Raw genomic sequence first — 25,006 nt, forward strand, 5'->3', positions numbered from 1 at the left:
ATCTTGAACCTGGACACCTTGCAAATGCCTGGCTCAGCTCAGCTGACACTTTCGTGTGGAGCCTAACTTGGCTTGGCACCTATGCTAGAAAGGTTGAAGTCAAAGACTGCTGGCAGACTGGCAAAGGAGAATTCCAATCCTGTAACCTTGTTTAAACCCCAAATTGCCAATTTGTTTAGAACACAAATCTTTCAGAGACATGAGGAAATCCTGCAGTCATTCCTATCCCCCCTAGACGACAGCTGCACTCTTTATACAGTGCAGAGTTACGTTTAGGAAGAGAGGGGGGAGCAAGGGAGCTGTCTGCACTGGCACAGCAAGGGTAAATCAGACTGACAGGAGAACAGTCACCTCGCTTATTTAGGTACCCTTGAAAAATGTTACCATTTGAACAGGTTTCCTCTTTTTCACGCGAAGTAGCACTCCTTCCCAACTTCTCGACTTTGACTCTCAAAATATTGTATGTTTTTCATTTCTGTCCCACTGCCAGTCTGGTTGTTTTTTTCCATGCCTAATGATTTAATTGAGTACATCTAACAACTAATCAACATATGATAATGTCCCCATGTTGGCTCAGTTCCCGCTTTCCAATTATGCCACCAAGGCAATGACATCCTCCGCTGTTTGTAATTGTGGGGATCGAGTGTAAAAGTCTGTTTTCCTTTTCTCTGCTTACCTTTAAACTGTTGTAAATAAATCATAACTGGAATGTTTAAAGCATTAACATTAAATGATGTACAGACTCTGACTAGTCACGTTCGGCCTATGGCGGAAAACGAGGGGCCTGGGCCTTAGACATCACCGTCAGAGAGCGCAGCGGGCAGTTTCCACCCTCTCCTGCCCTGCGAGAGGTGGGCCGAGCCTGCCCGCGGCCTGAACGCAGACGCTGCCTGGCCTGGCGTCTCCGCGTGAGATCAGAGCCCCCACCCTGCTTTGGTTCGGGGCGCCCGGTAACCTCTCATCACAAAAACTTTCCACAGCTGCCTGAGAGATGCAGCGGCCTCCTAAATATAGAAGAGGCTGGATGTCTGCCCGGCGAGGCCTTATAAACCCAACAGCTGCCCGGGCCCGTGTTTTATTCACTCGGCTATAAGAGTGCAGAGGCCCAGCCACCTGGAACCCTCCGGCTCACAGACACCGCGACGGAGACATCGCTACCTCCACGGTTAAGTCCTCATTTTTCGCCCCTCTCTTCCAAGACCTCCTTTGTCAATGAGCCTGAAATCCTCCTCTGCCTTCCGAAAGGAGCACAGCTTCAAGCAGAGTTCTTCCTCGTCGTCCTCCTCCTCCTCGCTGCCACCCAGGGATCAGTACATGGAGAAGACCCTTGGCATTTTTGGCGATGACTTTGGGAACTTCCGGAGGCCCCGCAACGAGGCCCTTGGTTTTACAGGCAAGTTTGTGTGTCATTTGGAAACGCCCGATGGTCCCACTAGGCTGAATTGGGTTCACGGGCAAGTTATCGTATTTGGAAACGTCTAGAGTGCTTGGAATGAAAGGTAAGTCTTTATTAGAAACTTACAGACCACCCAGAACGAGCTCTTGGGATTGGCGGCCGAGTTATTTTTTCTCCCATCTCAAACGAGTAGAGGTCCTGAAACTAACCACTGAGGTTCACATTAAACTTTTGATCTCTTTGGGAACCTCCGGAGCCGGAGCTTCTATTGGTGCAGCGGCACCAATGTCCAGAGGCAAGGATGGACCCACTGAACCCTGCTTTTTGCTTATTTAGTAATTCAAACAGCAATCAGGGAACTAAATTCCTTCTTTGCAGCAGGAACCATGACTCCCTGGCTACGCTACCGGCCCAGCACTCCCCTGTGGCTTCAGTGGTACCTCTTTAGTTCCTCTCTGGCTCTACTCTCTCTTTGGGGCTATCGAACGCCAAAGGAGGAGCCCCTGATCTGCAGAGGTAAGAGTCTCTCTCATTTTTACTCTCATCTGACAATCCTGGAGGCCTGAAGACAATCCAGTGGGGTTCACAGGTACTGCTGGGACTTTCAGGAGGGCAAGAACGAGCTTTGAATGTTCACAGCCAGGTTTTGCCCATGTTCAGAAATCCTAGAGGTCATGAGATGAGTCCATTAAGGTCACGTGGTTGGGACTCAACTCTGTGGAGCTGTTCCCAGTAGTGCTGGCTTCCAGGGAGTGTGGGGCTCGGTACTGGAGCAGTGATTGTCCGTGAAGGCGTAATTGTGCACCAGCAGTAGTGGGCCCGCCTGGAAGGGGTCCGAAGCGCTAGATCCGGGAACTGTGGCGAATGGTGCCCTCCTGCAGACCGGTGAGCTGTACTCAATGGCGCAGTGGTGCGGTCCTTGGAACGCTGTAGGGTATAACGTGAGCGTGCTATCTTCGGGGAGTTGTGGGGAATAACATTGAGTATTGTCTTTCTTTGAGGAGCTGTAGGGAACGATGTTGGAATGCTATGGTTATTCGTGCTGCAGTGCTGTCTTTAGAGAGCTGCAGTATGTCTTTCAGGAGCACTAGAAAATTATGCAGGAGTGCTGCGGGAGCTGTAGGGAATGATGCCGCAGTGCTGTCTTCGGAGAACTGTAGAGGTGATGTGCGAGTGTTAGGTCTAGAGAAGTGCTGTGCTTGAGAGCTGTGAGGCCTGATGCGTGAGTGGAGCCTCGGAGTGAGCGGTGTAGTCGCGCACTCTGTGAGCTGTATAACCAGCGCAGGCTCGGATGGGGATGAGTGTTGTAGGAACGCTCCTTGCAGGCGCCATGTTGCGAATGGTGCAGGGTACGGCTAGCGAGGAGTTTGGGCACTGGCTGTGAGGAAAATGCAGGGATGGTTGCAGTTAGAAACCTTGGGGTGAGGATTATTCTAGGCCATGATGCAATACCTCAGAGTGCAGAGGCCCTGTGGGGATTGGTGCACAACCCAGGGTAAGGGATTCTGCACGGAATAGTGCAGGGGTGCTGGCTGTGGGGCCTTGCTGTGAATGATGCAGTTAGCTGTTGGGTCATGCAGGGAATTGTGCAGGGACTTTGGAAGCAGTATCTTGCCGTTCAGTGGCTCTGGAGTCTTGCAGTGAATGGTGCAGTCTTTCTGCTTTGGGGTCTTGCAGCGTATTGTGCAGGTACACTGTATGCGGTTCTTGCAGGGAATGGTGCAGGGTCGTTGGCCGTGGGGACTTGCAGTGAATAATGCAGAGGCGCTGGGGGTGGGGTCTTGAGGTAAATGGTGCTGAGGCGCTGGCTAAGGGGACCTCCATTGAAAGGTGCACAGGCACTTGCTGCGGGGTCCTGCAGTAAATGGTGCAGTGGCGCAGCCTGTGGGGTCTTGCAGTGAATGGTACAAAGGCATTGGCTGTGGGGTCCTACAGTGAATGGTCCAGAGGCACTGACTATGGGATCTGCTTTGAATGGTGCAGTGGTTCTGGCTTTGGGGACTTGCAGTGAATAGTGCAGAGCCGCTGGCTGTGGGACCTTACAGTGAATAGTGCAGTTACTGGCTCTGGGATCTGCAGTGAATGGAGCAGTGACGTTGGTTGTAGGGTCTTGCAGTAAATAGTGCAGAGACGCTGGCTGTGGGGTCTTGCAATGAATGATGCAGTGGCATTGGCTGAGGGGTCCTGCAGTGAATGGTGCAGAGGTGCTGGTTGTGGGATCTGCAGTGAATGGTGCAGTGCTGTTGGTTGCGGGGACCTGCAGTGAATGGTGCAGAAGTGCTGGTTGTGGGATCTGCAGTGAGTGTTGTAGTGGTGTTGGTTGCAGGATCCTGCAGTGAATAGTGCAGAGGTGCTGGTTTTGGGATCTGCAGTGAATGGTGCAGTGGTGTTGGCTGCAGGATCCTGCAGGGAATAGTGCAGAGGTGCTAGCTGTGGGATCTGCAGTGAATGGTGCAGTGGTGCTGGCTGCGGGGTCCTGCAGTGAATAGTGCAGAGGTGCTGGCTGTGGGCTCTGCAGTGAATGGAGCAGTGGCGTTTGCTGTGGGATCTTGCAATGAATAGTACAGGGGCGCTGGCTTTGGGTCTTGCAGGGATTGTTGCAGGGACTCTGGCTGTAAATCCTGCAGGAAACGGCGAGGGCCGCTTGCTGTGTACCTTGCAGTGAGTACTGAAGGGGACATGGCTGTGAAACCTGCAAGGAATCGTGCAGGGGCCCTGACAATGACTCCTGCTGGGATTGGTGCAGGGGCTCTGATTGTGGATCCTGCAGAGAACGGTGCAAGTGACCAGGGTCAACTAGTGTAGATTGTGCAGGGATTGGTGCGGGGGCACTGGCTGTATGTCATGCAAGGGATTGGTGCAGGGACGCTGGCTGTAGGTAGTGCAGGGATTGGTGCAGGGACGCTGGCTGTAGGTCGCGCAGAGAGGGATTGGTGCAGGGGCACAGGCTGTGGATCCTGAAGACGAGGGTTCAGGTGCGTCTGCTGTGCGATCCTGCAGGAATTACTGCAGAGCTCCGACACGACAGCACTGGTGAATGGCGCACGGGCAGTTTGATCTCCTGGGGGACACTGAAGGGCACACAGTGTACATTAGCGGCCCCTTGGAGGGCGGTGACGGGCACGCTTCATTGGTTCCGTTAACACCTTCAGAGGTGATCAAGGCCACGCTCACCCACGTGCGTCTTACTTATGAAGGACGTACTGAATTTTCTTAAAGAGCTCGCACGCGGGGCTGTAGCGCCTCTGATCAGGTGCTCTCATAGCACAATACATTCTAAGGTCAGACATGTATCACTGGCAAGTTAAAACAGTGAGCGTGTCACAACTCCCAGGTCAGTAGCACAAACCAGAGATAATAGTCAGGCGGAAACGTACATTCTAGACTGCCCATGGTGCTAGAAGGCCTCACTAATGACTTATGGACGCTACACAGTTGCAAGTATAAGTAAATGCTGATCCCAAAAATATAATTGTACCGAACAAATGGCAGAATATTACTATACAAATGGTGAAACCTGGACAGAACTGTGTGCAGTTGAAATAAAATCTGGGTGCAAGACATGCATCTTTTTTGGACCCCGGTAGTACATGAAATTATGTATCTTTAATGTATGACTATACGAATGTACTTGTCATTTAGATAGCATGGGCTTAGTTGTGGGACAGTGCAGTATTGTACAATAGAATGGAGTGTAGGGGCAGTTGCGACCTCTGGCTTGCCGTTTGCGACCCCTGGCACTGTTTTGCGACCCTTGGCCTCAGTGGTGGCAAATTCAATGGCAGGAACACAGTGACAGCTCCTCCTTATGGAAGTCCGTTGGGGCTCCACTCTCTTTGTCCTCTATCATTTTTTTATTATACTAATAGTGGATAGTGATATAGTATTCACTCTGTGTAATTAAAATAGAGTCCAATTAACTGAAATTTGCCCTTCCATAGCAGGTAAGGTTAGTAAAAATGCTTTTGAATATACGTTGTTTGCATGCTTGCCGGTGATAGTGTGTTTATCTGATAGAGAGTGTATCTAAGTGTGAATTTTGTGTGTGTGTAAATATGTGTGTGTGAGTGAAAGTGGCGGTCAAAGGACGTGTGATGTCACCTCCGCTCCCCCTGGCATTTCGGTGAATTGACGTCCATGTCTGAACCATGACAGCAGGTTCCTAAGTCAGCAGGTTATCTAATGGGCCATACATATCTCTTCCATGCAAACAATGAAATGAACCATAACAAAACCAAGACCCTTTATATATTAAGGAGTTAGAATATAAGGCAGATACATTATCCAAAGTGGCTCCAAGGGGAAGTGCAGCGCTCACCTGTACAAATCCTGAAAATTACAAGGTGAGTGATACACGCTAAAATGGTTTGACTGAGAACCAATTTATCTGTGAGTCATGTTACCAATAGCACAGTGTGTTCCAGACCTCTCTGAGGGGTCAGAGTTCAGAGTAAACATAGAATTGCTTGACATTTCGGCCATATTATGTATCAAATATCTACGGTCTTCACCAGGGTCTAAACAAACATCAGTGGGGTAGCCCCCCTCCGTGCACAATTGTGGGGTTCGAGTTTCAGCTGTGTCACCCAGTCTCTATTTCCAGCCTGTGGTCACTGAGGTCCAGCTTTAACAAAAAGTTGGTGAGTGCAGCTCAGCGCTGTGGGAAAATTTGCAGCACTGCTTTGCATGAATGCTAAAATATCATACAAATCTAAAATCTAAAATCTAAAATTAAAGAAGAACCTGCATTTTGTTCAGACATCTGTGTCCATGCGCTTTTTGACTCAAGAAAAGCCGGAATCTGCCTGGCTGGTACATTCTAGTGAAAACAATTTCTTGGGGAGTTTCAAAGTCAACAAATATGAACTTCAATGTCCACGAAAACGGCATAAAAATAAATGTATCTTATCTCCAAGGACGATTATATGCAAAAGTAATGCATGTGCACACATTTAAAAACCACTCCAGGCCAAACGTTCCCCAATATTTCCCTTAGATTGCAATAATTACTTTGGTGTATAAATTACATTATTTCTTCTTACTTTTTACAAATTCACAAACATGACTATGTTGTTGATTTGATTTCAAAATGTCTTTTTCCCACAGCCAACACATGTATTGCATATTTGCACACTTTTCAGGACTAAAGTGGGGCAAACTCAACCGAAATATCTTCATTTTGGGATTGCCATAACCTTAAATTATCACAGGTCTTATTATTGACGTAATAGTCATAGCCGAAGGTCAACCAGAGCTGAAACTGATTACCACTGTTTTGGATTTACTGATACATGTTCCCATTACTCTTTTGCTACGATTTTCATGGTTGTAATACTCTGTAGTTAAAGACTGTTGGGGTTTGGTTATGATATTCTTTAAATGTGATTGTTGTGCAGTCTTTTTCGACCTATCCTTTTTTTCCCCATCACCTTCCACTGCTCCACCCCCATCCCACCAGCAGAAGGGCTTCATGCACAAAGCACTTGAAGAGTACTAAAATCTCAGATTCAGTAATTCCGAAGATTTGTGCCCGCTAAAACACTTTTAAAAAATCTACTATGCATAATTTACAATTGAGCAAATGTTTTCCGAATCCTTCAATGAATTTAGTAAACATTAAGAAACACCATTATGTGGGACGTTTTAAGGTTGTTCCTTCCAAATACCAATTAATTCAGGTATGTATTAATGTTTTGCGACTGAAATCTAGTTGGCAGTGTCAGTGTAATCTGAGCTGGTGGTTGCCGGTGGGGGTCACCAGCACTGATTTTTGGGGATGGCCCTCATTTTTCCTCAACTTTCATTTCCTGAGAATAAGAGAGGGAAAAACACACAAACTAGAATGACGGAGGAAGAGAAACATAAAAAAAGTCACAAAGAAAGAACGCAGAAACCTTAAAGAGTGAGTTAAAAGAGCAGGAAGTGTCTAGTAGTGGATTAAAGAGCCAAGAGGTGGATTTAAGACTATACTCCTTAGTTCAACACACCAACATTTATTTGCATCTGGCACAGGCTTTTGAGCAGAGCTTTGGGCGCCAGCACTTAATTTTTTACAAATTATGCACTGCTAGTCGCAAAGCATTAATAGTTTGTCACAAACCCAAAGGAGCCAGGTACCCATTTGCAAACTGGAAGGAGTCCTCAAGGGACCCCTTTGTGAATGGTGAAAAAAAAACATGTTTTCAACATTAGCAGTGGTCCTATAAACTCTGTGGGTAGACGAGCAGAGGGGAGTGCACTGTGCACTCCCCTCAGAGCGTATGTGTGTTTGGCCGGCCGTCTTGGGCCTCTTCAAGGACGCTAATGGGACATTCACATCCAGACGTGCCTCAACAAGGTCCAGAAGGTACACTCACATAAAGGAGTGCCTCTTCAGGTACAGACTGTGAGGCCCAGCCACATACAGGGTTACCTCTTTAGTGAAGCTGGGGCACTCTTTATCAACAGTGTGGAAACACTGGTACACACTTCCAGTTTAGGGACAGTGGAGCATATTCAGGTACGCTAGTGCATCTTCACGAAAAAGGAGAGGCACATTCAGCGGCAACTCCTCTGCTAGGGCGGAGAAGCATCGTCCCCCCCACAAGCACCCAGAAAAAAATAGTAAACTGTGTTTATTATCGTTTTTTTGTAAAGGTGGCGGGATCACTGGCTCTGACGAGCACTGAGGGGGAGTGGACAGCAATCCCCCTCAGTGCGCATGTATGTTTGGCCAGCCATCTCGGGCCGGCCAAACACACATGTGCACAGGGCTCTCGCCAGCCTAGCACTGGGTTGCCAGGCTGGAGAGAGAGGCACAGGCTCCCAGTCTGTCTGTGAGTGCCCTGGCTGGATGCTCCCAGCCAATCCTGATGCTGCTCTGAGCAGCATCAGGATTGGCCGCAGGGCAGGCTGGGAGCCTGTACCTGCACCAGAGGAGCGGTGCAATGGTGTCCACAGCGGCGGTGACGACGATCCGGGTAAGTGCTTGCTTTAAAATGTTTATTTAATGCTTATTCCCCCCAGCCCCACCCCTTCAGCACCCCGTGATTGGGCACACTGATAAGCAGGAGGATATCTTCAGGAACAGCAATGGCACACTCGGGCGCTGGAGCACCTTGGCAGGGACAGTGGACACAAACAGGTACAAGAATCCCTTTTCAGTTCCATAGGGACACTTTTAGGCACCAAAGGCAGGCCCAGGTCTATGGATTGGGACATCCCATACCACCCAGGGTATTTGGGAACAGACCGAGGATACATTGTCAGCAGAGTTACCCGATTTTTATACCCATCCCAAGCCCAAAAGCTGCTGAAGAATAATTAAGCAGATCAGGTAGCAGCCCAAATGAAGCCCCCAAGTTGCAACTCCTAAATAATGCAAATTAGTCTTAGGGAATTTTCTTAACAACACATCTCATTTCTTTCCTCATATTTTGTGTTTATATTTTGGAATCAATGTCAACTTTCAATAAACAAGTATTGAACAATAAAAGAATAAATCTAATTTCTTTTGAAGACAACCGTGGAGGACTCCCAGTGCTTACAATACGAACTGTATTTTAAATATCAAATACAGACATGTACAATTGGAAAAAGTGTCACTCACTTCTCACGCTGTGTTGCTAGGTGGAAGTTCTTCTAGGACTGGCTGTGTGTGGCAAGCATAACTACACAAAGGAGTTCTTCTGAGCCGCAAAGTAGGTTGAAATAGAGAGGAACTTTAATGTGACCTCATTTAAGTCAATGAAGGTGAAACATTTTAAAAAGCATATAAGGTTTTCAGAGCAGATGATCCCATTAAAGTCTGTGAGAGGCAATTTGCTTGTTTAGAGGGTAAACAGAACTCCAAGGAGGGTGAAATCCTCCAAATGAATAAAAGTTGAGGGTATGTGTCAAGACGATTCTATAATACTTTGAATTAATTTAATCATGTATTTGCTGTTATATTTCAAGGGGAAAAACTATGTTTTTTCAGATTCTACCCATTTTGTTACTGGACTTTATGCTTTAAATGGCTAGATATTGCATCCTAGCACTTCTTTAATTTGAAAGGGAGAGTTGAGGTAAAATTCACCTAATGGGAGAGTACCAGAAAATCCCTCAGTAATGAACTGATACTATGGGATAGGAAGTACCAACATTTCTATATTTCCATTTAAAACAATGACAAGTTTTGCATAAATTACCATTTGTGCGGATAAAATACTGGCCATTTGGCTAGTGTATTTGTATCAGGTGCTGTTCAACACCAGCTCAAGCCCTTTGTTGAGAGACAGAACTCTCAGGTTTCTCAGTTCTAAGTGTGAGTAGGTCATCCATTCCAGGAATTATTTTTTTAGTTATGGGACTGTTCTGTTTTTATAATGGGTTAAACAAAACTAGAATACTCAGACTACAATAAAAGAACAGGACTGGATGAGCTAACCAGGCATGCAACTGAGTAACTTCAGAGCTCTTTAATAATCTCATAAGGGGTATGGAAAGTTCTTTATATAAATATGCTATACAATACAAAGCAAATCTTTATTTTGCAAGGAATTTCATTTATGTACCACAGGTTGTATTGGAAAAGATACTTTCTTCCCTTGACTCGCATTGTGCACTTGAGCAGTGTCTCATAATCTTACTCTCTCTATCTCCCGTAGCAAAGGGCTTGGAAGGGCAGGGCAATGGCCTGAGTGCGGGCTAGGGAAGTGGAAGGTAGTATGCTAAGGCACTGTGATGGATAAAGAGATTGATTCAACAAGCAGTGGTAAAACCAACATGTCTCACCTTTGCAAACTAATGGCAATGATTTTAAGCTATGCTCTGCAGAAGTGTAACTGCTGTATAGCATGACTAAAATAATTTAAAAAAAAGTGCTGTGACGCAGTTGTCAAGCCATTGTGCGCGAACACGGATGTCTATTCCTTAATCATGAGGCAAACATTTTTTCTTTTTATTTACCAATCGAGATGGATTAGTAGTTAAAAAGTGGAGCAAAATGTGTCTTTTTCATTTAGCATTGACATACTTTAAAAAAAAAAAGTGAAGAGGGATTGGGTTGAGGGTGAGTAGCGGGAGACGAGGCATCACAGAGGTAGGGAGTGCGGGAGAGAAGTATGCGGGTGGGGGAAGAGAAGGACAAGCGAGAGACAACAGTGGGGAAGCACACGGACAAGAGACAACAGGGATGGTGAAGCACAAGGACAACCAAGGATGGGCAGGCGTCAGATAAGTAGACAGGCAATGGAGAGTTGGCGGACAGTGAAGCACCCAAACAATGGGGGGTGGGCAGGTGGTGATGGGGAATCACACGGGCAACAAATGGTGGTTGGGGATGGAGAAACACACACACAACAGAGGGAGGGCAGATATGTTGAATCAAACAGACAACGGAGGGTGGGTAGGCAGAGATAGGGTTAGCACAATGGCAATAGACGTGGGGTGCGGAAGCCAGAACATCTGCAGATGTTTGCCGGGCAGGGAGGAAGCATGAACTCTCGCAAAGTGCGTAACCAAAAACAAAAAAGTAGAACCTGAATAGGGAGCAGTGGAAAAGCGCAAGTACCAGTCCATGCTTCAGGGCAGGGACTAACACCAGAAGAGGAAGGAAAACCCACAGATACTGATGAATAAGAAGCAAGCAAATGAGAGACAACTAATGCTAAGCAATGGGTTGGCTCTAGGCGCACTGTAAGCTAACAGTATGTCTCGTAACAGATAGCATAAGTGTTATTTTTATACAAGACCAGAAATCACAGCCTTCAGCACATGTAGAATCCTTCAGGCATAGCAAATATAAAGACAGCCCATGTGTAGCTTCATCAGGAGCTCCACCACAGTACATTTGACGATGTCAGGAAACCACCAGGCAGCCTGCAGTGATGGGAGAGAACAACTCTATGGGTCTCCCATGTCAGGTAAGCTTGGACCAGGTTGCAGCCAAGGGGCTGCGCTTCATGTGGCCAATGAGTCGTGCAGGAGGAGGGAGCAGCGCAGGTCTTGAGGACAGGGATGTAGCAGGACTGCCAGTCAGCTCACCTTTGTTTGAAAGATGCCTCCCTCTTTTTAGTGCTGTTAACCCTCTTGGGGGGCCAGGTGCCTCTGTGGACTTTGGTATGGTTACCAGTGGCATAACAAAACGTGAGCCCTCCCCCCCTGAAAGATATGCTGAAGCAGCCCCCACAGTCACATCAGCAGGGACTCAGGGTGCCCCCTCCAGTATGAGCAAGCCTGCCCTCAGCCCACACTGCGAGGCTGTGGGGGGGCTCTGTTACGGCCCTGGTGGTCAGTCTCTTCACAGTTCTTCATCCATCTCCTACGATGGGTTGAATTTATTTCACTTTATATAAGTGTTTGAATAAAGTGCAAATACTCACTACTCCAGAGAATCTGCTTGCTCCTGAGAGCTACCATTATTTCCCACTAAAAGTATCGCAGTGCAGCTTAGAAGTGCTGGTAATCTGCTTTTCAAATAAAAGAGGTGAAGTTATCTGGCAGTACCTGCCCACTTCTAGCACTGCTTTAAGTGGATCACCCTCTAAGATATCGGATGTCACCCTGACCACGAGGCCGACAGGTTCACAGGTATGAATCGATGTGCAGAGAACAGTGGCATCTAAGGTGGAAAGCCTGGGGGCTGCCTTATATAATTTGTGTCTGTCTTTCACAATGCAACTGAGTTTGATGAGGCCCATTTTCTTTGTTTGTTTTGGGCCTGATAAACAATTGATGCAGTACTGGACTGACAATGCACATGCATTTCTTAAGATTGCTGCATTTTCTCCAAAGAGGATACCACTCAATTGTTTGGGTTTGGAGGTTCTTCAGTAGCCAAGAGCTGGTACCTTAATAAGGTTATTATAATGTATTGTAAAATGTATATTGCACTTATTACCCCAATATTGGGCATAGAAGCATATGCCTACATGTGTAGCATGCTACAGCATTTAGGGTGTATGGTTGGAAGGGTGTTGTCTTTGTTTTGATCCTATGTGAGAAGTATTTCTATGTAATGCATGGTGACCACAGTGCTGGGATTGTCATTTTAGGGACACAGCACTAAGGTGTGCGACAAACAGTGTCAGGGACTGTGTAGTTTCATGGTTTTCAGTAAACTGGCAGCTGTAATCAGCTAGATCCTTCTATAGAATTTCTTATAATCATAGTCCACTAAGATGGTTACTGCACTGGGTTGTCTGTTGGTGGGGGGTTTATTGAGGTGGACTGGTAAAACACTTTTTGATTGGCATGATCTGTAGGTTCTTTTTTTCTTATTTGAGTGTAATAAGCTCAGGCCTAATGAGGGATTACTCTTTGAACTACAGTTAGCTGCCTGGGTGATATGATATTAAATTAGTGAGGGCTAGGAGGGTTGTACATAAATTGACATTATTATAAAATGCCCAGGCTAGGCACAGGTCAACCTTACATAACTTACCTCGAAATAGTAAGTGGGGAGATGTGCAGTGACAGCCTTGTGACCCCCTTTCTGCACTGATGAACTTATGGCACCTATTTGTATTGAATACAGAGTTTACTTATGAGAGTCACTTGGAGAAATAGATACTGAGGTGTGTAGTGTATTATTTTGTGACATGCACACTACAACCTGTTGCACTCTTTTTCTCAAGTAAGCGATTTCGGCAAGCTCCTCTTACGGTTGAGGACATCTTGGATGATGCAACCATGTTATCTTCCCTGACCAGTGGCCCATCAGCATTCATAACCTGGGGTTGGGGAACAAGAAAGTGTGTAGAAGGGGCAACAACTTGGTAAAGGGTAGTGGAGGGCACACACTGGTGCATAAGTGTCTTAGTAGAGGAAGGTAGAGGGCATGTTCTGGTACATTCGTATCTTGGTACAGGGTGGCAGAGGGCACTTATGCTCATCTTTCTCATGGTACATGGCAGAAGAGGGCTCTTACATACCTAAGTGCCTTGGAAGAAATGGTGGAGGGTACATTCAGCTGCATTCTTAGATGGTTGGGAGAGGAAGCTTGTATCCCTCAGTGTTTTGGTAGAGGGTGGTTGGGGGCAATGCCAAATGTGATAATGCCTCAGTAAAGGGTGGTGGAGAGTACACTTTGGTGTATTAGTGTCTTCACAGAGGGTTCAGAAGGGCTCACACATGTACACAAATGTATATAGGCAACTTGCAGGGCAGTCTCTGATACATTACTGTATTAGCAGAGCGTGGTACAGAGCACACTTAGGTGCATTAGTGTCTTAGTAGAGAGCATCAGATGGCACACTCCACGCATGCTGGAACCACAAATGTCTTAAAACATGGTTGGAACCACAACCATGTCTTTTCCATACATGCCTTTACCACGCATGCCTTTACAACAAATTTCGTTGTAAAAGTATGCTCAGTAAAGGAATATGTTATACAACCCCCACTTAACAGTAAAAAACACCCCAACCCCCCCACCCGCCCTGAGGTTACAGAACTACTCCCACTCCTAAACCCCCACCCAAATAAATCCTGGCCCCTGCTTACAGAAAAAAACTACCTGATCCCCTACCTGCCCTGAGCCTTAGAACCTCCCCCACCCCAAAACACTACTCCGACGCCCCTTACCCACCCTGAGCTCTAAAACCTTCCCCATCCCTAATAACTAAACTACCCCGACCCCTGCACTCACCCGAAGGCCTAAAAACTACCCCAATACCCCACCACACCCTAGAAAATAAACTACCCCAACCCACCACCCACCCTAAGCCCTAAATCCACCCACCACTAAAAGCTACCCCAAAACCTGCCCCAACCCCACTTATCTCATTGCGCCCTTAATCATTCTTCCTCTCCTATCCTCTCCTATCTGCCCTTCTCTTGCCCTTCCTTTACACTTCCCCCAAAAGTACTCTGCACCCCCCACCCCGCCCCTAAAAAAGAAACTTCCCTGATCCTCCCACCCCAGCCCCAAAAATATACTTCCCCGACCTCCAACCCACCGTAAGCCCTAAATCCACCCCACCACTAAAAACTAACCCCCAAACCCTGCTATTCTACGTTCGTTTAAGATATACTTTGCTATGTTATGTTCTCCTATGATATCATGTTAAGCAATGCTAAGGTATGCTGTGTTATGCTATGTTGCTGTAGTATGCTATATTATTGTATGCAGTGCTTTATAACGTTATGTTATGTTTGTCTTGCGCTATGTGTGCTTTGTTATTTTATAGTATTTTCTTAGTTTAAACTGTGCTGTTCTATGTTATGTCTCATTTGCTTGCTTTTTATTCAATGGCTTTCCCTGTTCCAGCTTGTCCATACTGTGTTTGTCCTTTCTCTGGAGCATAGCATCTTTGTCAGCTCTCTGACTGGCTGGCATTTAACATTCACTGCTCACATTTAGGATACTACTTATTTATTTTTCTTTAGCACTCCAGCACTTCTGCTTCTCCCTGCGCCAAATATCCTCCCCTGTGCTCTGTGCTGCTGTCACCCTCATGTCAGAAGCTCTCTCTGTTGTGCGTTCCCTCCAGCAAACTTCTCTCTCCATGCTCTGTGTTGCTTTCTCACTTGTGTTCTTCTCCCTGTACTCCACTGTGTTGCTCTTCTTAGTATGCTGCTTTTCCTTTCCACAGACCACTTCCCATTGCTGTCTCCCCCATCAGCTTCCCCATTGTCTCACACTCCCACTGAGGATAAGGCAGCAGATTGCTACCAGTAAAGCATCCTTAAAACGAGAACTAGCATTACTTTTCTCTTTTTTTATTTATCAATCCATCAATCCAACCACTTGGTCCCCGATCACCTCTCAGGCCACCTCAGCCATCACGTCATCCATTTACTCCAGGGCACCCACTGACCCCTGCCCCCACTGGCTTTTCAACATCAGAACCGGCCTTATCAACACAGAACTCACCAGCATCATCAACACCTCCAGCAGCCTTCCCAGACAGCTGGGAACACGCAGAGGTCAGACCTCTCCTAAAAAAAAACTCCACCAACCCCCGGCAAACTAAAAAATTATTGACCTATCTTGCTGCTCCCCTACCCAGCCAAAGTACTCAAGAAGGCCATCAACAAACAGCTTGGCAAATACCTGGAAAAATTTCACCTCTGTGACGCCTCCCAATCAGGATTCCATGCCAACCACAGCACTGAAACCACCCTGTTTGCTGCCACAGATGACATCAGAACCCTCCTCGACCACGGGGAGACAGTGGCCCTAATCCTGCTTGACCTCTCTGCTGCTTTCAACACCGTTGCCCATCACACCCTCATCATCAGACTCTACAACATCTACATTCAGCAAATCGCCCTCGAATGGAGTGCTTCCTTCTTCACAGGATGCACATAGAGGATCCGGCTGCCTACCTTCACCTCCGAACCCAAGGACATCTTATACGGCGTACCCCAAGGATAATCCCTCAGCCCCACCTTACGCAACACCTATATGACCCCACTTGCAGACATTTTCATATCCCATGGCCTCAACATAATTTCTTACACAGGCGACACTCAACTCATCCTCTCGCTCACCGAAAACCCCTCCACCACCAGAATCAACTTTTGCAACGCCATGACCAACGTAGCCAACTAGATGAGAGACAACTGCCTTAAACTCAACCCCGACAAGACAGAAGTTCTGATCTTGGAGAAGAACACCTTCTTATGGGACCACAGCTAGCAGCCAGCAGAGCTTGACAATCACCTACACCCACAGAACATGCACCCAACCAAGCCATCATCGTCAGTGGTGAACTGGCCATGAAACGACAAACCAACACAGTCACCTCCTCTTGCTTCCATACCCTCTGTAGAATCTTTTTCAGATGGATCCCAGTTAACTTCAGAGAGGCCGTCACTCAGGCCATTGTCACTATCCGCCTCGACTATGACAATACTCTCTATGGGGGACATCTCCACCCAGCTCCTCAAAAAACTCCAGACCGTACAGAATGCTGCAGACAGACTCATCCTGGACCTCCCCAAATGGGCCCACGTCACTCCCTACCTCAGAAACCTCCAATAGCTCCCCATCCAGAAAAGATGGCAGTTCAAGATCCTCAAACATGCCTATAAAGTTCTACATTATCAAGGACTGGCCTACATCAATCATCCACTGAACTTCCACCCTCCCGCAAGACACCTGCGTTCTGCCTCACTAGCCTGTGCACACCCCCCAACATCCGCACCCGCCTCGGGGTCACTCCTTCTCCTACATCACCGCCAAGACTTGGAATTACCGATCCCTCCATCTTCATACAGCACCCTCCCTGGCGGATTTCAGGAAGAAACTCAAGACCTGGCTTTTCGACAAAGATGTTGCACCCACAGCACCCAAATACCCCAGGAGTGACAGTGCAGCGTTATACAAATAGATAGATTGATTGATCTCCGATCAGTAAATTAAAAAATTGTACCTTTGCTGTCTTTGGATAGGCTTGTGTAATAACGCATGTATACGCATGCACACACTTACAAAATGATGCAATTGTAATGGCCGTGTCATCACTCCTTATTTTTCTTTCAGCCATGCTGCAAAGCACAATTTCGATCCGTTACACCATCGCCAAAAACCATTGGCAAAGACTTTAGGTTCCAAAAGCCTAACTGATTGACTTTGCCAATGGTTGTTGAACTTGGAAATCACATGGATGTGTGCTAAAGTGCATGGCTCTTGCAGATGGGAGAGTTTTACCTTCTTTTACAGAGGGGCGGGCCATAGACGACTTTCTGGTGCAGGGCGCAGAGATTGATTCCTAAGCCATTGACGAACTGCTAGCCGTTTAAGCAATGTGATGCTGGTTAGTGCTGGAAAAAACATGCAAATGAAATTCTTCATAATAAGAGTCCCATAAGAAAGGCGTAGGAGACTCCGATATTTTAATAAACATTCTTGTGGTTCGTTAGTCATGTTGTTTTAGACTATAGAACCTACGTGCTTTACTGCCCAGAGCGTGCTAACACCAAAGACCCTGTCAGAGCTTTTGCTGCGGCCTTGGCCACGTGCTCCAAGAGGATGCCGCGTGCCTGGAGCGTGGACCTGGCCTGAGGCGCACGCAGCGCGCTCCATCTGCAGAACGGCTCCCAAGCACGAGCAGATTATTAATTGCAACAAAACTGCCAGCCGTGCCTGGGAGGCGAGGCCCCCTAGCTGTGCCAGTAATACTTCACATGGCGTCCCTGCCAGCCCGACAGGCCTCTGGCACACTTCGCGCTAGGAAAATATTGGTCACACTCTTTCGTTTTTCGTTTTGCTTCCCTCCTCTTGGCGTCTTGACACCTGCACTTTTACTGTGAATAAATGGCTCTTATATCTGCTTTTCTCTCAAGTTCTCTGGCTATCTGAGCTTCTTCCCTCAGCAGCATTAGCTTTCTTTTTACTCTATTTGCATCTTTTCACCCTCCGGCATGTATATCGTAGAATTTATACCACGTCATGCTCTCGACAGGGCCACAAAGTACTCCGATTGGGATCAGTTTCCTGGGACGTCCTTTCAGTGCATGCTTGAAAGGTTGTGGGGCTATGGCTATGCCTAGTTTAGGGCGCGAGGATCTGTGACGTGTTCCAGTCATGATGTTGCACACTGGTCGCTTTGAACGAGCGCGTGTTGTTGCAGAAAAGTATAAGAATAGCTGAACCCTCCCATGCACGTATCTACCATCTTTTTTTTTTAAATGGTCTGTGCAGTAAAATATGTGAAGGGAAAGAGCCAACTAAGGATCTCGAGAAATACCGGAGGCGCTTGTCAGTTATTCTTTTGCAAGAATCGAGTTCGGAGCTGGGCCATCTTGAGCGAGAAAGAGCTCCCACAAGTAGAAGACTTTTGAAGAAAGGAATGGTCAAGCGTGGAGCCAACCTGGAAACTAATGGTCCAGTTTGGCAGTAGATGTAAGCTTACGCTGACGGAAGAGTGGTCCAGTTTTCTGGGCAAATCTGTGTGTGTCGTACATCATTTTAATGGTACTATGTGCAGCTACAAGCTGCCAGGGTGTAGATTGGAAGGCAGGCGAGCCGTGATTCCAGATCCAGGAGCTGTCTGGCAGCTGCGTTCTGAATTCTCTTTAGCACGTGAAGCAGGTAGAGAGGGACTACGAGATATAGTGGCTGTAGCTGAGACAGAAAAGCACTGAGGGGTGGTTGCCTGAATTTTATAAAATAAACGAGTGTAAATGATTATTTAACACAGGAATCACATGAGGTGCAATCATTTGTTTACTTGGTTTGCTCTGCAAGAGAGAGTTTGGAGTGCTTAGTCACTTCTGAATTCCTTACTTATGTGGAGAAGTTTTGAAGTGTACTTACCTTTGTGAGCAGACAGAGGGGTTGATACATGGGTCGTTTCCTGCCTGTGAGTATGTCAGTTCCATGCTCGTTCTACTCATCCTTCTCAGGTCTGCTCTCTTGCACTCTACATTCCACTCCCTACCCTCAAGCAGTTCCAAGTCTCTTTGCTTCCCCTCAACCTGCTTCCGCCCTGTCTCTGCCCATCCTGTTCTGCCCCTGCCACTTTGTCAGCTCCTTCTCCCCCACTTCCCTCACTGCAACTGCCCATCCTCTCAATACATTCTCCTTTCCTCGCCCTGTCTCCCCTCAACATTTCCTGCACCCAATCCCTCTTACATGCCCGTATCCAGTGGTGTGAACAGCTTTTGCAGTGGGGGTTTTGCCATTAATGTTATATCCCTGAAGTCACAGGGATTGCAAAATATTCAAAGCTTCATACAAAGAAACCATACAAAAAACAAGTTTAGCAAATGTGCCACGCCCATTCAGCAGGAGAGCGGTAAGGGTGTGGTATGTAGCAGGAAGTTCATTTCGGAGCACTGGTGAGGTAGCACACTGATATTTACAGACAGAACACCTGTCTTCTTTACATAAACGCACAGTTTTACTGGTAAGTCTAGTTAGCTCAAAAACGAAACTGAGTGGAAATCAGGTTTCAGCAAATATTTATCATATACAAATCACCAAGTAAAGCGTCTTGAATTGTTTTAATCGGATTAAAATTATTGTTTCTATCACTCTTCAGAATTACAAAAAATGCTTTATTTGTGCTTTCCAAATTGTTGATATAATTGTAAACATTTGTATGGTTCATTTCTCAGTCTTTAAATATTGCTGTGTGTTAGAAAAATGACATGCTACAGCCTTCCCTTTCCTGTACCGTTGCAGCAGGACTGTCACCTAGACCACTTTTACCAAATCCTCTCACTTTGTAGTCAGAGAAATAAAAGTATGCTCCAGTTTCTGAATAAACAGCCAATGAGGAAAAGATAAACACAATATTTGAAGGCACCTTTATTGCCTATCTATCTTCTGAACTCCAGGTTGATTAGATCAGGGGGTGCTGCAGCGCCCCTTCTTCCGGCACCTATGCTGTTATCACCTTTACCAACCCTTCTTTCATCCTTCACACCATTCGCCTGATTTTTCTGCTTCTGCCCCTTCTTCCTATCTCTCACCCAGACAGCTCCAGGTCCTCATACTTCTCCTGAACAGTTCCTGCTTTTGCTGGGTCTCTTCTGCCTGCTTCCCTCTTCTTGCCCAAACCGTTCCTCCAGGGACTGCTTCTCTCCCGCTGCCTCCCAAGCAGGGCCTAGTTCGCAATTCAATAGTGTTTCCAAAATGTAATCTACCACCTTTCAGAGTTAGAATTTACTCAGTATATTATTCCAATAGAGGATTTCCACCCCATACCATTGTGGCTTGCACCAGGGACATACCACTTGTCTCTGCAGCCTCTGCGTTTTGAGTGGCCCCACACAGATGCAGCATTATTTTTTATGTGGAACATGTTACACATTTACCCTACATCACCTAATAAAAGTACACATATGATGAGACGGCGTAACCTTGGATCTCAACAGTCAATTCACAACACTGGTTAATAATTAATTGTTCACAGTATACAGCACAGTGGGTTGCCAAGAGCCAGGCCGTCCTGTACTAACAGGGTTTGTATTCGAGGGGAAGGAACGAAATAAAATGATTATGCGAGCCTGAAACCTGTTTAGCGTATCACTGGCCCTTGGACAGGTCACCATTCTACGGTTCAAAAAGCACAAGCATCTAAGATACTCTGCCATCAGGTGTTTTATCTTTCTAGAGATTAATATTAGGTCCTTTTATTTGCATGCTTAGTTTTTATTTTTTATCTTTTTTAAAGTCTACTTAGTGTGTTGATATTTTTCAAATTAACAGGCTTAACTGTCCTGCAAGCTAATGCAATGTTACATCCAATGATGTCCACGGGATCCAGCAGGAATGTAATATAACTTCAGTTACACAGTAGTATGAACAAAAGACCACGACAGCCCTATTCAGCTGGCGTCGCTCAATTTTTATACCTGCCATATTTTTTTCTTTTGGCCCCTGAAGCTATCTGTACGTTTTCATTAGGTTCAGCATGGCAGCATGCAAGCGCTGCTTTTTGACCTGATGTAATCTGTTCTGTGGGCTTTAACTACATCCTTCTCACGCCCATCACTTACATTCGTTCCTGGACATTTAAAAATCCCTTGATGTAATTGGTAAATGCTTTACGTTGGTCCTGCCTTGAGGCTGTTGTGTTACACCTTGCAGACTGACCCTGTTACATGGATTATTGCATGATTTCTGAAATACTTTAGTGAGGGTGAACTACTTTTTTCTTTTGTCTCTCTCCTTTGTGCTCCATGGCGGTCATGGAGCTTTGAAGTTTCATAGAACGCGAACAGAGCAAACTCGATCAGTGGTATTGGAGTGCTCGTCACATTGTTCACACTGTTACCTAATCAGAGCTATTTAAATGTGGTTTTTATCTCTTCCCTGCACACTGCATGGCTTTTAAAAATTCCTTGTTATTTCTAAATGTTTTACATAAAACAACACAGAAATCCTCAATGCGGCTCTCCCTCGACAGTAGGAGAACCAATACTACAATATTCTCTGCACTCAGGAAAATCACCCCATAATGCTTTGCAGGGCACTCCTTTCATAAAACATGTTTGCTCATAACTCACAGAGTGGTGCTCCTGCGACAATGGGACCACCACCAAACCATTCAGCACTACGTGCTCTTTCTGTCTAGCACATCTTCTGGGTCCCCACAATAGGTTACTATGGACCCCAAAATGATAACCCCTCCTACCATGCAGTGTCTTTTTATGCTTAGGTCTAGAACTTTTCTTTTACAGGTGGGAGTAGTTTGTGTTTTAAAAGTCTTATAATAATAATTAATTATAAAAATAATAATGTTCTAATAGGGTTGAAAATGTGTATGCTCTCTAGGGGCTAAATATATGGTTACATTGCATTCCGTTCTGCCATTCTCTTTTCTTGTGGTTGTGCTCGCTTTTTTTTATTGTGGTGCCCTATAGGGGCTGTTCTGAGCATTACAGCCAAGATACTACAATATTCGCTGCACTCAGAAGCTCATAACTCAGCTTGTGGTAGTCCTAGGACAATGGGACCACCTTCAAAAAATTCACCGCAACGTGCTCTTTCTGTCTAAAACATCTCTGGGTCTCCACACTAGGTTAATGGGGACCCCAAAATAATAACCCATCCCACTATTCAGCATCTTTTTAACCTTCCTTATGGCTTGGACTTTTGTTTTTCAAATGGGAGTAGTTTGTGTTTTAAGGGCATCAGTTGTTCCAGTAGGCCTGATAGTATTTTTAGTTATATGCAAGGCCACTGGAATTAGGTGGCAAGAAAAGTCCAGTTATGCCTTTATAACATCAATACCTCTAAATCAAGCAGATGCAAGACCTATTTCTTTGCAAATGCTTGTTTTGGAAGTAGACAGTATGAAGTGCTCCTCATCCCTGGCACTTACCAAACTGCATATTAGATGTATCAGTGCTACCGCTGGCACGACCTGTGAGAGGGGAGACCCCATCATTGGTCTCCCCACTTTTTTCCTGATGAAACCCCACCTCTTAGCCCCTTAAAAAGAGTCCTAGCTGGAGGCAGCTGATTTGTAGGGCCTGATTCATGCATTTTTCCCGCAAAACTGAGCAAACGCAGTTTTGCGGCAAAATGTATAGTGCCGGCTTGCGCCATTCCACAGCGCTAGCCAGGCGCAATATTAAAAGAATGGCGCAAGCATGTGATAAACTTTGGCTAGCGTCTTAAAAGAAGACGCTAGCTGGGTGGGGGAGGCAGTAGGGAAGGAGGGGGTCGTGCGTCAAAAAATGACGCTAGCCTGGTTCGAGGCAAATTAAACCCCTCTAACCAGACTAACACCATTTCCTGGCACACAACCATCAAAAACATGACTCCTGTCTTAGGAAAGACAGGAGTCATGCCCACTACCCCAATGGCCAGCACAGAGGACAATTGTTCCCTGGCTATGGCCATTGCACCCTGCGCTACGTAGTGGGCCCAAAGTTAGGGCCCCCAATGGCACAAAAAATAAAAACAAAAAATACTTACCCATACGTACCTGTGATGGGTCCCCCATCCTTCGTTGTCCCTCTGGTGTGTGTGGGGGTGTTTCTGGGGCTTGGGGAGGGCACCTGTGGACCCATTCCATGATGTTTAACCATGGAAATGAGTTCAAAGGTCTCCTAACGCCTGGTCTGACCAAGGCGAAGCAAGCTTTGCACCATTATTTGGCCCCTCCTCCCACCCGTGCATCATTTTAGCACAGCGGATAAATATGGGGCTATGGGGATAGCACCATTTTTTAGATGGGAACGCCTACCTTGCATCTCATTGACGCAAGGTTGGTGCACGCATTCAAAAATAGTGCAAATTCCTATATTTTTGCGTTAGACGGCTCTAATGTCAAAATATAAATATGGAGTTAGGTTTTCGCAGAATTTACGTGAAAAAAATTATGCAAATTCGGCCCAAACAGAGTATAAATTTGCCCCTCATTGTTTTAAGTTGCACATAGGGGATCTGCCCAGGTACGTTGAAGTCCAGAATCTTGGGCGACAGGGACTCCTTATTGAGTGTATATGTTTTTATTACATCTAATGCTGGTGAGCTTTGTGGGGCAAATGTTCTTGTGAATCTTCATAAGCAGTGTGTATGAATTATGAGAGGGGGTCACAGACATTACCTGTGCGCCCATGCTCGGCTTACACATACGTGTTTGAAAACATTTGTTTTTATGTAAGAATGTAGTCTGCAGTATGGAGGATGAATGCTGTACACAGACCCCATTCCCTACATTTTGTTCCTGCTCTTCCCTTTGTTTTAAGCAGTATGAAGGTAGCACCTAAAGTTTTCCACTACACATCCTCTGAGGGACTGACCTGTGCCCAGGCCTGCTTCAGCGTTTTAGCTCCACCCATTCTCTCACTACCACACTACACCAGTGCCCCTAATCTCTCCATAGCCACTCTCTCACATGCATTTCATTTGTTTTATAGCACTACTCATACCACTGTAGAGTGTCAGAGCACTTTACATCACACACATAATACACAGAGCCAATCAATCACATGTGTGTATACCATTCTTTAGGAAATATTACATAAAACAATGAGGATTACAAGGTGCAGGAGTCACACTACACGACACTAGTAAGCAGTGTATTTTAACAGATTTGTCTAGAGAAAAACAAACCCAGGATATACTACCAAGAAAGTATTTTTACCCAAACTAACTCTTTGCAGCAACATTAGGATAAAGAGAGACTGGAGAAAAATGTAACGTTCTAACCTACATCATGCAGTTTAAATCCTGCTCGTTGATGACAGTTCATAGCTCATTGTAATACATTAGGGTTGTAACTTATAAACTGTAAATAACAAGAAACAAAAGGATCTCAGTGACAAAAGCAATAATCCACTGAACAATCCACATAAAACACAGCTCAGTGATTTGTGTGGTTGCAGCAGTCATATTAACCCTCTGCGCTATCTTATCATAAGGCGAAACTGCCACTATACAAAATTCGAATCTCTCTCCAGCAGGAACATTAATCACCAGAGTTATCTTTCCATTTTTATTGTTGCCGGAATCTGATGGACACACAAAGAACTCTACAGCAGGTGCTCTTTAAACCAGTGTTATTTCTAAACACTGCGCCTCCCACCGAGGTCAGTGCCAGGTGCGGTTCTGATGCCAAATACCCACCTTTGTTCGATGAACTGCTTCTGAAATTGGACTGGTGCCGACCCCTTGTTGGTCAACTGCATCCAGCCTGTGAAGCCTGACTGCTGCACACTTCCTAACGCCGGAATTAAGATGACATTCTGCTGAAGATTTACTGCCATACAGCATGGAAGCCTCCAGCCTTTCCCAAGGAGTAAACAGAATCTGAAGGATATGTGAGCCCACTGTACCCCCTGATCAAAAGTTGGAGGTGGACTAACATGTACTCGTCCTTAACAACAATAAGGGGCAAATTTAAGAAAAGTGGTGCATCATGTCATGATGCACCCCTTTTCTTGCACCCCCCCTAATGCCACTCTGTCTGCGCCGTATTTATGATATGTTGCACCATGGCGCACGTTAGGGAACTAGCATCATAAATTTTGATGCTAGTTTGGCACTTTGCAGGATTAGTGTCAAAAATATTGACGCTAATCCTGCAAAGTGACAGGAGACCCTTTGAAAAGAACGGGAGCCTCATTTGAACACCTGCCTTAGGCAGGCATTAGAAAATATGCTAGAAATGATGCGGGGGAATCTCATAGATTCCACTGCACGGTTTTTCTGGGCCTCATCATGCCGGAACACTACCC

The 25,006-nt window shown here is 46.0% G+C and overlaps 1 protein-coding gene across 2 annotated transcripts in view; it reads left to right on the top strand.

Moving 5' to 3' along the window:
- The first annotated feature begins 880 nt into the window (after nucleotides 1-880).
- HSPB7 (heat shock protein family B (small) member 7) overlaps nucleotides 881-25,006 on the top strand; it is a 41,872-nt gene continuing 17,746 nt past the window's right edge. The window contains exon 1 of one of the 2 annotated variants that reach the window (XM_069240104.1): nucleotides 881-1,393. In XM_069240104.1, the coding sequence (XP_069096205.1) occupies nucleotides 1,213-1,393 (181 nt within the window). In that variant the 5' untranslated portion in view covers nucleotides 881-1,212. Of the gene's footprint in view, nucleotides 1,394-1,767; nucleotides 1,913-25,006 lie in introns of those variants that run through there. The other variant, XM_069240105.1, reaches the window with a different exon arrangement.

The sequence above is a fragment of the Pleurodeles waltl genome, chromosome 6 (genome assembly GCF_031143425.1).
Source record: "Pleurodeles waltl isolate 20211129_DDA chromosome 6, aPleWal1.hap1.20221129, whole genome shotgun sequence".
In the NCBI taxonomy this organism is placed as follows: domain Eukaryota; kingdom Metazoa; phylum Chordata; class Amphibia; order Caudata; family Salamandridae; genus Pleurodeles; species Pleurodeles waltl.